Genomic DNA, 12,751 nt, shown 5'->3' on the forward strand with positions numbered 1-12,751 from the left:
TAACGGACTGAGCCACCCACGTGCCCCAAACTAGTCCAGTTTCTGAACAGCTAATCCCAGGCTCTGCCCTTCACAACTAGATCCCACATTTTCAATTTTTTTTTTTTTTAGAAAACAGTCGACAAGTTGTCTGAACTGTTTTTAAAAGATCAACTAGGAATCCGCTTTAAGTTGCTTTCATTCCCTAAACCTAGGCTAGAGACCATGTTCCTGAGAATCTATAGGCATAAGGATTCCACACCTCTTTTGATCACTGCCTTTTATGTCTCACAACTGTCTGTGAGAACTTGAAAGTAAGTTTTCCTTGTTGGAATGGAGCTAGTCAAATTGAATAGAAAGGTAAATAGAAGTAAAATACCCTAAAGAGGTAATTGGTGTAATTCAATGACTAGAAAGATGGGGAACCACCTGACTCTAACTTGGGAGATGAAGGTGTCATGTCAGAAGTTTGGATTTTGATGTGATGGATTCTGAAACTTGTTTCTATGTTTCATTTTGAGAGACTGAGGGCCAGAGAGAGAGGGAGACCAGAGAATCCCAAGTAGGCTCTGCGCAGAGCCTAAGGCGGGACTCGAACTCACAAACTGGGAGACCATGACCTGAGCCCAAATCCAGAGTCAGATGCTTAACCAACTGAGCCACCCAGGTACCCCAGATTCTGACATTCAATCATGTTCTGCTTCAAGAGAAAAATAAGGGGCCCTAGATCTTCAAGGATCTAGAAAAGGGAGGGCCCCAAACAAGAGCAGGGTAGTGTGTCTAACATAACCAAGGAGATAGAAAATGTTACCAAAATTCATATCCTGCCCCATGCTGGAGCAGGTTTTGCCCAGATTTGGGTATGAAATCCCTTGAAACTCTGATGGCCAATCAAACTATCTCATTCCAATCAAGACCATCTCAGTCTTCTGAACAGAGCTCTGGCACAATCATGATGAGGAAGTCCTGCGGAAGTAGACACAGGGAGAGAACAAGAAAAAGGCCTGTGGGCATTCTAGGCTTTTCTGTTGCTCCAAAGATTGGGAAAGGAGAGGCCTAAACTTCAGAGACCTTGCACCGAGGGTGCAGTCAGTTTGGGCCGCAATCTCAGCTCTCTGAATCCTGGGCCACCAGGGAGGGTGGGCTTCCTCAGATCATCCATGGCGCCTGGCTCTGCAAAAGGAGATTAAGCAGGTAGATCTCCACACTGCTCAAGCCCAAATTTCTTGCGTACCTCTCTCATACAGAGCTGTAGGGGAAAGAAACGAGCCTGGCAGGGTTCCCTCCCCATCACCACCAAGCGGTGAACTTGAAGTGCTCAGCTCGTCACCCTCTCTCGAGAAGGAAGACACAGTGGAAGGCTATTAGTGTAGAGCGCTTTATATATCAAAGCTCAAACAAGAGGAGGAGGTTGGAGCCCCGGGAAGCTGAATCACGGCAAAGAGTTTCCAACCCTCCCCTCACGTGCTTGTCTCAAGGCAAGCCTTCCTGAACACGCTGTGGACCCTCCAAACACCAGGTTTCCCACTGTCCCCTTCTGGTCTAGAGAACCCAGTTCCTTCTGGGCCTCAGGGTTGGGGAGTACCTTGATCGGAAGGGACTAAAGGAAATCTCCATCACAGTCCCACCCCTTCGGCCAGCTCAGTCTGTGGCCTCCATCTTGGTCCCCCGGGGCACCAGGAAGATGGCCCCATCAGCGGCCTGTTGCAAAGCATACTCTTCAGGGGAGTAGCTGTTGCCGGCTTCATCCCGCAGGTGTTGGAAAATGTCACAGTACAGCTCTGTCAGCTGTTGGCGCATGACCTCCAGGGTCCGGTCGGCCTCCCCTCTGGCCCGGAGGAGCCGCTCCCGCTCGCTGCCCAGCCTCTCCAGTTCCCGCTCCAACTGCACGATGGTCTCCAACTTTCTCTTGCGACAGTTCTGGGCGGCCACCTTGTTCTTACCCCGCCGTCGGATGTCCCGGACCAATGCCAGCTGGCTCTCCGTCAGTGGGTACCTCGCCAACAGCTCATTAAAGTCATCTACCGGCAAGTTGACAATCTTGTCCGTCGGGAAGGGAATCTTCATGGCCAGGGCCCGTCGCTCATCCCGACTCCCCGCCTCCCCCCGTGCAGTGGACTTGGCCCGCACAGGGCCTGAGGAGGGTTCTAAGGCTAAGGGGGTCTCTGCAGGTGGCAAGGCATAGTTGGGGTGGGCTAAGGAATTGGGCATAAGTGAGTAGGGGTACTCCACCGGGTACATCTCTACATACTCGCCGCGCCGTCGGCCAGCCTCTGTCCCCTCCAGCTCAAGAGATTCAGCATCGCTATAGTTGAGTGATAATCCTGAGTCAGATTCTGGGTCTTCTTGAGGCTTGGGGGGCCCCCCTGGCAGCCCAATGTCCAGGAGAGCCAAAGGATCTGAGAGGGGCTCACTGAGCAGACCGGAGAGAGTCAGTGGCTTGGAGACTGGTATGGCCATGTTGCCATAGGAGTATGAGGGGTCTGGGACATGAGATGTGGGTGCTGGGAGCTCATAGGGTGGTGGAGGAAGGGAGAAGCCAGCATCTGGGTGGATTGAGCAGGGGCAGTAAGTTGGAGGCGGTGGGGGTCCAGGGTATGGGGCCTGGGCAGGGGGCTCAAACGACGTCTCACTTGGAGCATTTAGTCCCTGCAAGAAAAGCCATAAAGAAGTTTTGGAGACAGGCTGAGGAAGAGAAACCAGCTCTCTCTCAGGATCAAGCTGGGTCCTTCTGAAAGACACAGTGAGATAATAACAAGGGAACAGAAAGGTGCTAAAAAATCACCCAAAGCTTCTTGTAAGGTTGCAGCGCAGCTATTTTAAGCAGAAAGCAGCTTAAACTTGAATGAAAGTCACTGAAGTCCGACTTCAGAAAAGACTATCTAATGTTGCAACAACATGGAATCTCCTCTTCAGAAGTTCTGACTGGGTTGAAATGGCTGCTCTTCCTTTATTTCCTTCAGGAACACAAGAAGTGGTTATCTATAATGACCCCCTCAGACGCCTTTCCTGCTATGGTTATCTGGGGTCAAAGGGTCAAGTTCAGACCCTGGTCGTGCCCTGGGTGCCCAGCAGAGGGAGCTGCTGCATGGGAGGAGGGCTTAGGGCAGATCCTGAGGACCCAGGCACAGTGGCAGGGGAGAGAAGGGGGGGGGGGGGCAGGCAGAGCCAGGTCTGGGGACCAAGAGGCACCTTGGGGAGCTGGCGCTAGCTCTACCCTCTCCTCTTCAGTCCCTCTGTCCCTGCCCAGGTGCAGAGAGGAGGAGAGAACATGCTGGAAACAGAGCCCCCAACCCACATGGAGGAGCCACCGTGCTCCAGCCCAGCTGGGGACAAAGGCATCATTGTGAGGCCAACAGACACCCCTTTGTCCAACTAGCAGGAGGCGAGGACCCCGTCATAGTCTGACCACCCCCCTTCCCGAGGCCCCTGAACTATTGCTCTACTACCTGAGGGAAAGGGGCCCCGGCATCTGAGGGCAAGGGGAGGAAATGAAGGAAGAAGATGGGCAGGATTGGAGGAGAGGGGGTTCAGAAGGGAAGAAGGTGAGAAAGGGTAGGCGGGGCAGGAGGTGGGGTAGAATGATGTGAGCAGAGTGGCTGCTGGGACCGCTTACACCCCCCAATCAGATTCCTCCGCCACTCCTATCCCCTGCTCCTCTACACCCCTTTCCCCTTAATGTTCTGGTCTTTCATCCGTATCCCCCTCCTACTCCGACCCTTCCTTTTCCAGTCCCTGGAAGCTTCCCTGTTTGCTCCAGTCCCCTGCCTTCGTCCCAGCCAGCCTCCCTGCTTCTCTGCTCTTCCCTCCCCCAGGTTCCCCCAGCCCCGCTCACCTGCAGCTCAGTGATGGACATGATCTCTTGCCAGGTCAGTTCCATCTCGCCCAGCTCCAGAGTGGGCAACTGTGTCACCCTGTTCCTGCTCTGCTGGGGAGGACACGGGGGCATCCTACTGGGCCAGGGCCTGGTCCAGGGTCCCCAAAGCCCAAAAGGCCCCTGCAACCTGTGGCAAAGGAGAAACAGGCTTTGAAAAAATAAAAAAAAATTTAAAAAAAGAAAAGAAAAGGCCCCTCGAGTGCCCAGCAATTTTGTCCTGCCTCCATGGAGAATTCCCTGCAGCCTCGCCTGAGAGAAGAACAGGCCTCATCCCCCCCCCCCCCATTATGTTGTCCTCGTCAACCAACTCCTTAAGCAAAGGCTTGTCTGCGGTGTGATCTCTGCCTCACCTGCTGTGGCTGTAGTCGGTTCCTTTGGGAGCACAGTAGGGCTTCACCTTCTTTTTCAGACAAGACGCCTCCTTCTCTTCCTCCTACTTCTTACTCCCCCAAAACCGTATCGCTGGGCAGGGCAGAAGTCACATCTTCTGGTTTGTTTTGGTTTGGTTTTTTTCCCTTGTTCTGGGGCAACATCAGGGATCACTCTGGCTTTCCTCCTCTGTCCTCAGTTTTCCTCCTCTGTCTCATGTTCTCAAGATGAGAGTAAGTGCTTGGGGATCCCCAAGGAGTGTGTTGTGGGAAGAGCCAAGCAGACAGCCCCTCCCCTTCTCCGAGATATGGCCCAGGCCTGGTGGCTGATAGCAGCCCTGCCTTCTCCTCCTATCCTGGCTCTGGGCTCCCCTGCTCGTGCCAGATAAGAGGTTTATCAGCTGGAGGCAGCAGAGGAGGAATGGTCTCTGGGGACACTGGACCTCTCTGTCCTATGTCCCTGCAGGGTCATCTCAGCCATACCCCAACCCACACAGCCAGGCTCCCAGGGTTCCTAAAGGGACAATCATAGCAGAGACCTATTAAGAACTGTGCTGATGTTTTCACCATTGTTACTAGTTTATGAGATTGATTTTCACCAAGATCCTATAATGTCCATTCAGAGAGTGACACCCAACCTGGGAAATAACAGGCTCAGGTCTGGAACATACTAGCTAACTCTGCTAGCCTGTACTGGCCTCTCAGACCCCTTCCCATCCCACTCGTGTGTCCATACTCCGGTCCTCTATTGGTGGTCTACATCCTATATTGGCCAGTCAGTTCTGTGGAATCTCTTTTCTCCTCTTCTGGGGAATATCCTTTAAAGCCTTACATACACACTCCCCTTCACACACACCCCCACCCCCCGCTTTCTTTGATGTGGGCTCTAGCTGCTGGTCAGCCACAAAGCAGCAGTGTGAGGTTGGGCAAGGCCATCGCACTTCTCTGAGCTTCTGTTTCCTCATTTATAAAACCAGGGAGTTGGATAAATTGAACTCAGAGGTCCCTTTCTGCGTGGGCAGCTTAACATTCTCAACAAACCCTCACCCCTACCTTCATCTTCCTCTTTATCTGCCCCTCTCCTCATCCTACCTCCCTATTCCCAACACCCATCTCCCTGCATCTGTTCTCTCTGCCTTTGGCAAGAGATTCCAAGTAGATTTTGCAGGGGCCTCCCAATGTCTTAGAGCCAGACCCAGCACCCTACCCCTGCCATATAAGTAAAGGCAGGCAGGCTAGGGGGTGGGAGAAACTTCTAAAAGGACAGAGGATAAGACTGGATGACTTCAAATTACATGACCTTAGATCATCACAAAGATGGCCTATCACAGCTATCTAATATGGAATTCACTCTTTGACTTACCCCAAATTAGCAAGAATTACAAATTATCCTTTTAAAGCTGGATCTACCCTAGCCCTTGCCCCCACCTCTTTGTTACAGTGCTATCCCCAGAGCTGGGAGCTGGTGTAGGCACAGGCCCTTGGCCAGTGGGCAAAGTGGGTGGGGTGTTTATGTCTGTCCAGGATGCCATTTCAACACCGGAACCCCACCCTCCCCCACCCAGGTTCTGGAGGAAATTGCCCAAAGGCAAAGTGAATGGAGAAGGGGTTTAGGGGTTTAGGGGGCAGGGACAATGCTTCTTGCCTCATAGTCCTTCACGTCCCCCTCTGCCCCCCCGCCCCACCTTCTCCCTCCTTGTATCTTCCTGGATCTGACTCTTAGGTGCAGTTCAAAGATCCTACCCTAGGAGGCAGGAGACCAGGTTCTATGGCCTTCCAAATATGTGACTTTGGCCAAATCACTTCCCCATTCAGTTTCTTCCATTAAATGGAAACAGGACCCTAGAAGCTCTTTGCTATGAGAGGCAGTATCTGGCATCTAGTTCAGGCAGTCACAAACTGGACGATGCACTGCATTCATGCATCATACTTGTGAAAACACAGGCTCCTTCCTGCAAGCCATCCCAGACCTACTGAATTGAATTCATAGGTGCAGGTACCCAGCAATCAGCATTTTAACAAGTGCCCTAGTGTTTCTGATGCCAGAAGCCCACCCCACCTTGAGAAACGCTCAACTAGTCCAGCCATATGTATTTACAGGAAAGAACACAAAGCCAGAAAAGAACCTGGCAAATGATCTCCAGACTTCTCTTAGCTTCAAACCCATGACCCAGGCAAGGCTGGATTCTAGGCTGGCCTGGTCTCTGAGACTAGATATCAGTCCCTTCTCATGAAGACCAGGAGACCTATCTGCCTTGCACCTTTGAGACAAGGAAATGAGAATCCAGAAGGGTCCCTCGGGGAGGCAAGAGGTCAGGGAAGAGGGAGTTGATGAGAATCTCTGGACCAGCTCCAACCATCTCCCTGGTGCCACGTCAAGTTTGTACCAGGCCAAAGGGGAGTAGTATGTTTTCCCCTAAATACTCAGGGATTGGTAGTGGTCTATACTACCAATCCCTGAGTATTTAGGGGAAAACATACTACTCTATATACTGGTGTATACTGGTCTATACACCAGGCATAGTCCCCTCTGGGTCTTAGGAGCCTACCTTTCTAAGGATGGGACTGGAAGACGGGCTGGCAGCTAGTGATACAGATCAGGGAGGAGGGTGTAGTCAGAATTGGATCAAACAGAACATCACAGAGGACGCAGAAGCTGGACAGATCCTGGGAAAGGAGAGTGAGCCTCCCCGTGTCCCTTTTGCTTTATAGTAAACAGTTCCCAGTTTCCAGTTTCACCTGCACTTTGAGGTCACACAGCCATCTTCCTCCCCACCAACATGTATCAGGTAGGACTGAAGCCATCTTCAGGGACTCTAATCCATCCTCCTTCCTGTGATCCTGATGGTCCTACCCAGAAAGATCTTATCACAGGAAAGTGATCACAGAATGATATGGAGCTTTCTGCTTAAGGATTCGAGATGAGGACCATTTGGGAAGGGATGCCTTGACGGGGAGACAGAGATAGAGAGGGTGCTTGCTTCTGGGATTCTGTTCTGAGGCTTGTTAGACCACCCCGCCTCTCCAGGTGTCAACAGAAGCAGTGAAAGAATGGGCATGGATCAGCGACACCTGGGGTGTTGGAGAGGCAAGCGAGCAAGCTATTTAGAGAGGTTAAGAAGAATCCCAAAAGAGGGAGAAGCACATAGAGGTAAAACAGAGAAACAGAACGGAAGAAAAGGGGAGAGAGATTTGCTCAGAGTGAGGATTAGTCTCCTGAGGGCATACATGACTCAAACAGGTGTATGGGAACAGGGGAGAAAGGCACATGTCTCTGTTATCCTCACTCAGTCCCTAGAAACCAAACCCCGGTCATTTGGGGGCCAATGACTAGAGAGAATCCCAGCCCCAGCAGATCTGATACCTCCCCTCTTCTGTTCCACGGCTACCCTGCCTCCTACTTCCCAAGCTGCTAAGATTTCCAGTCTGAAGGAACCGCACTGGGGGCCAGATGCCTTCCTCTCCCTGCTGGTTCCAGCTGATCTCTAACTGCCCCGGGGGCCTGGGAGAAGTGAGGGGGGCAAAGGAGGCAAGACCTCAACAGCCCTGCGCCCACCACTCCATCCTGCTGCCGTGGTTGGCAGCGATCCAGGCATCCGGTGTCTCCGATTCCTCACCTTCCCCCAAATCTTCCCAGCTGGCCAGACAGGGCAGTGATGGACGGGAGTAGGGAAGGACGGTGCCATATACCTGAGAGTCTATCGGCTCTCCAGGGGCAGCCCCCTGCCAAAGGGTTCTGCCTCAGCCCCTCAGAGGTGCCTGGGAGGACCCCTGCCTGGTCCCCATCTACAGCCTCTCACCCCAAGCCTCTCAGAGTGCTCCAGAAGCCATCAAGGTCTTCTCCCAGATGAATTCCCAAAGATGTCAAATTCCTAAACCCAGGGCAGCCTAGGAAGCCCTGAGATCTCCCAGGGACGTGAGGAAAGTTGGTTCTTTTCTCCCTCTGCCACCTCCACCTCCCCAGCTCGCCTCTCGGGGGAACCCACTGAAATCCCCCTCCCACCCTGCCCGTCAGGCACCTGTGCAGGGTCCAAGCAGAGTGAGGAGAGAGATGTGGCTCCGGGGTGCTGTCTCTGGGGAGGCTGGGCCTGGGCTGACACCTCCTGGGTGAGGATCTCTGCTACCTCTGAAAACGGGGGAGGGCTGCGCCCCGCCCCCGGGCCATTACTGAGCACTGAGTATGGAGGGAGAGCGCCGGGCGGCGCACCAGCCTCCACTGTGAAGCCCTCGGCCTGAGTTCTCCGTCCTTCCTCCAACCCTCCCCTTTCCCCGTGGCCCTCCTCTCCTCCTGCCCCTTCTGGCCAAGAGAGGAAACTTGAGCCCGGTGTGGTTTCTGCCCACACCCCGCCCCCACCTTGTTCCCCGGCCAGCGGGGGCACACACGGTTCCCAGCGGCTCCCAGCCCTCCTTTTGAGCCCAGGAGTCCCGCCAGGCCTGCGTTTCTCCTATGCACAGGATGAATTCCAACCCGGTAGCCCGCTCCAAAGTGACCTCTAAACTTTATACAGGTCGCAACCTCCTTCCTTCTGCCCTCTTGACTCTCTCTGAGACAGGGAAACTGAGTCACAGCGAGGTGGATGGCAGCGAAAGATAAGGACCTAATGTCTAGTGTCCCAGCTGCTTAGGCAGGTGGGCATGGAGGGCGCTGCTTTTATTTAAGGAAAGCCTGGGTTCTGGGAAAGAGGCAGGGGAGCTCTTTTGGGGAGGAGGGGCAGTTGCTGCTTTGATGTGTCCTTTCACCTGTAGCCCTCTCCCCTCCCCCAGCAGCCTCAGATGTCCTAGGACAAAGGCCTCTTTCTTGGCCAGGTTTGTTGTCAGTGTGTGAGGGGAGTTGGATGTGTGTGGGGGCGCCCAGAAGGGACACTATTCACCTCTCTTAAAGGGGGCCCTGGGTGCCAGGCCGGGCACCCGAACACATGGCAGCTGCATACTCTGGACAGGCCAGGACACCTGTATAGGGTATCAGGTTCAGCCCCAGCACCCACAGCAGCTCTTTCTGAGGCCAGTAAGTACTCCCAGAAGTCACTCCATCATCCCTTGGCCTCCAACACACAACCCCAAGACCCAGGCCAGACAGATCTCTCTCTGGAGACTAGAAGAGGCTTCCTTCCTCCTAGCTTACTTTTACTGACTCTTAGCTGTCAGGAAAGTCCCTCCTATGTCTAGCTTCAATCCTTACAGCTGCAGCTGAGGCTTTTTCTCTGTTTTTTTCTTCTTATAATGTTCGAGTTATACTGGAAACAAAGAGTGGGAGGCAGACAGGTGTTACCCCAAGGCAGAGCTGGCACCCAGCCAACATCCTCTGATAGGCTCCTGTTCACTGTTAAAATAATGGGAATGTTCTGTTTCCTTTGGTAACGCATAGCTGCTGGGAGTCCTCCTCCAAGTGTTCCCCACCCCTACAGCTCTACATCAACCCCACTTCTCCCTTAGGGACCTTCCACAGCCAGCAGCACAAGCAAGCAATTCAAGCGGCAGTTTGATACGGCTTCTTTGCATCCTTCTTGCAGCCTGTGTGTGTGGGACTGATCAACACCCACCCCAAACCCATGGTTACATGCTTTGGATTCCATCACTAGCCCAGGAGATGATGATTCTACATGCGTGATCTATGTAGGACAGGAGGGGACCCACGGCTTCATTGCACGGCACATGTGGGTCCGGAATCTCTTGATGACCTGGCCGTGAATCTGGGTCACATACCTGGAATCTGGGCATTCAGACACAGCTCTCTCAGTGGCATACTTATTCTGGCCCCTCAGAGGGGATGAAGGGTGGCGATAGTCACACTGGTGGCTGATTAAATAATGATATCAGGTTACAGCTAGTCAACAGACAGTTATTGAATGAAAACTACCGGTTCAGGCCACGGTTGTGGCATTGCAGATACAACTGTGGATAACACAAGCCTCATCGCTCGTTAATTCATTCAACAAATATTTACTGAGTGTCTGCTATGTTTTATACTCCAGGAACACGAAGATGAATAAGACATAGTCTATGTCCTCACTCACAGTCTAGTTGGGGAATGACACTAATAAAGGTCTATATAAAGTGCTTTGGGGGCACCTAGGTGGCTCAGTTGGTTAAGCATCCAACTTTGCCTCAGGTCATGATCTCGCCATTTGTGAGTTCGAGCCCTGAGTCAGGCTCTGTCCTGACAGCTTGGAGCCTGGAGTCCGCTTCGGATTCTGTGTCTCCCTCTCTCTCTCAGCTTTCTCCCCTGCTCACACTCTGTCTCTGTCTCTCAAAAATGAATAAACGTTAAAAAAAAATGAAAAAAAAAATAAAGTGCCGTGGAGTCGAATTTCTGCTTTGTGAAATTCAGGAAAGGCTTCACAGAGGAGGTGACGATTGAGCTGGGCTGTGGAGAATGACTAGGGGTTCACCAGACAGAGAGGGGGAGAAGGGTGTTCCAAGCAAAGGTATGAAGGAACAGAGGCATAAAATGTGAAATAGTACTTTGGGTCTACTAGGGTGGGGTGTGGGGTAGGAGCAGTGGAAGAGAAGCCTGGGAAGTTCGGAGCTAGATTGTAAAGTCTTGAAAGTCAAGCTAGGGAAGCAGTTTCCTACTTATTTCAGGGGAACAGACACGATCATGTACAGCAAACCGAGTGAACAGATAGTCTTCACTGAGGCGACTGGCCAGACAGAAGTGTCTCTCCCACCTCTCCCCCACTCTCCTCCTGTAGGAAGAGGCCATTACAGCTGTTCCCAGGCTGTGTCCTGCCTCCAGAGCATCCTTTACAGCCCTCAGGGGTGGGAATGATTCCTTCAGCTTCCGCCTCTCAGATTCCTGATGTCCAGAGTCAACAGCCTTCTTCTTTTAATGTTTATTTATTTATTTTGAGAGACAGAGACCACGAGCAGGGAGCCGGAGAGAGGCAGAGAGAGAGGGGGAGAGAGAGAGAATCCCAAGCAGGCTCCACACCGTCAGCACAGAGCCTGACGCCGAGCTTGAACTCACAAACCGTGAGATCATGACCTGAGCTGAAATCAAGAGTCGGACGCTTAACCAACTGAGCCGCCTGGGCGTCCCCAAAGTCAACAACCTTCTATCTTAAGTCTTTGCCTTAATTTACGATTAACAGGGAATTAGGAGCCTGAATGGGTTGGATCGTGCCTGTGGCTTGGCAAGGCAAGACACCTGAGAGTTTCCTATCTCAAGATTCTCCCCCTTCAGCAAAGGTAGCAGACAGAACATGGAGAAAAACATAGCAACAGATCTTTACTGTTATACCATTCTCCATCCATGCTGCTCACCTATCCCCAGAAGGCTGACTTGTCACCCCTGATGAATCCACCCCCCACCCTCACTCCAACGCATGTGCACACCACCACCAGCATCAGGTCAAGCCACAAGCAATGTTGCCAAACACCCCACTGGGTTATGCAACCAGCTTCCCGAGTAGGGCGGGGTAAGTAGAGGTGGAACCAGGGGAGGGCCATGGGTCCCAGAGGGAGATGGCTGCCTTGCCTGCTTGCCTGCTGGTCTGACCGCAGTGGCCCCAGGGGGCGGGGGCAGGCCTGGACCTTTATCAGTGCCCTGCAGGGCTGCACCCGCCACCCCCCGGCTTCCTCTCTCAACAGACGGAAAGGGGAGGCAGCCACAGGAGGCGAGGGGAGGGCTGGGCGTTATCCTAGGCACCAGAGCCTGGCGGTTACCCCGGATGGCTGGGGGAGGTAGGGATGGGGGGTCTGGGACCCCAGAATAGTTGAGGCCCCTCTTACTAAAGTAAACTGAGGCCCAGGTAGTAGAACCAGATCTCCTAAACCATCCATTGGTTTCTTCCTTGTGTTCTAGTTTGGGTGAGGATCATATAAAACTGTCTTTGAGGAGGTTGCTTTGCAGTGGTTAAGAATTCTTAGAGGATTGACTCAGGCAGGAGTTGAGGGGAGACTGAGTCCCACTCTCAGACCAAGAAACCTTGGAGCTTATGGGTCCAAGGTGTTGGGTAAGACTGAGGTTCCCAGACTCCGGCATCTAAGAGCTGTGCCCTGATAGCAGAACCTAGCCGTGAACCCCAAATGGATGAAGGCTAATAGATAAGTCCAGAGTAGCCCTGAAGGAATAACCCCCAGGGCTCACTTCTAAACCTCCAAAGAGATGTGAGCATGACACTTAGCGGAATGCAGGAGGACCAGATCCTGAATCCTGAGGCCTGGGCTTAAGTCAGCATTTCCAGGCGATGTGCCTTGGGGCAGCCCACCCTTTCCGAGCTTGGTCTCCCCACCTGAAAAATGGAGATAATGATGATAATACCTATTTGGTGGTGTTGTTGGGAAGATGAAAAGGAATCAATAGGAAATTGGAGTCTGTTATGGTCGGGAAAGGGAAGCTTCAAAGCCTGAGGCCACAGGGCCTCAGGGGCTTGAGGGATAAGACCGACCCATCTGGAGGCCACACTCCTGTGGAGAGACGCTTGGAACAGAATGGCAGCCAGTGGGCAGCCTGACTCTGGGAGACATCTAGGCCTAGGATGCAGCAGTTGGTTGGGGAGAGTGGTGGCTAGACTTCCAGGAACTA

The 12,751-nt window shown here is 52.8% G+C and overlaps 1 protein-coding gene across 7 annotated transcripts; it reads right to left on the reverse strand.

Moving 5' to 3' along the window:
• Nucleotides 1-1,343: 1,343 nt before the first annotated feature.
• NFE2 (nuclear factor, erythroid 2) lies at nucleotides 1,344-8,480 on the reverse strand. 7 transcript variants are annotated; one of them, XM_047866463.1, is made up of 5 exons: nucleotides 8,244-8,480; nucleotides 6,964-7,074; nucleotides 4,207-4,318; nucleotides 3,815-3,983; nucleotides 1,344-2,628 (listed from the first exon to the last, which is right to left on the reverse strand). In XM_047866463.1, the coding sequence occupies exons 4-5, from the start codon at nucleotides 3,926-3,928 to the stop codon at nucleotides 1,621-1,623; spliced, it is 1,122 nt and encodes a 373-aa protein (XP_047722419.1). In that variant the 5' UTR covers nucleotides 3,929-3,983; nucleotides 4,207-4,318; nucleotides 6,964-7,074; nucleotides 8,244-8,480; the 3' UTR covers nucleotides 1,344-1,620. The 7 variants fall into 7 exon arrangements, with proteins under 7 accessions (XP_047722419.1, XP_047722418.1, XP_047722417.1 ...); XM_047866462.1 differs by lacking the exon at nucleotides 6,964-7,074; XM_047866461.1 differs by lacking the exon at nucleotides 6,964-7,074 and having other exon boundaries at nucleotides 4,207-4,465.
• Nucleotides 8,481-12,751: the final 4,271 nt, after the last annotated feature.

The sequence above is a fragment of the Prionailurus viverrinus genome, chromosome B4 (assembly GCF_022837055.1).
Source record: "Prionailurus viverrinus isolate Anna chromosome B4, UM_Priviv_1.0, whole genome shotgun sequence".
In the NCBI taxonomy this organism is placed as follows: Eukaryota; Metazoa; Chordata; class Mammalia; order Carnivora; family Felidae; genus Prionailurus; species Prionailurus viverrinus.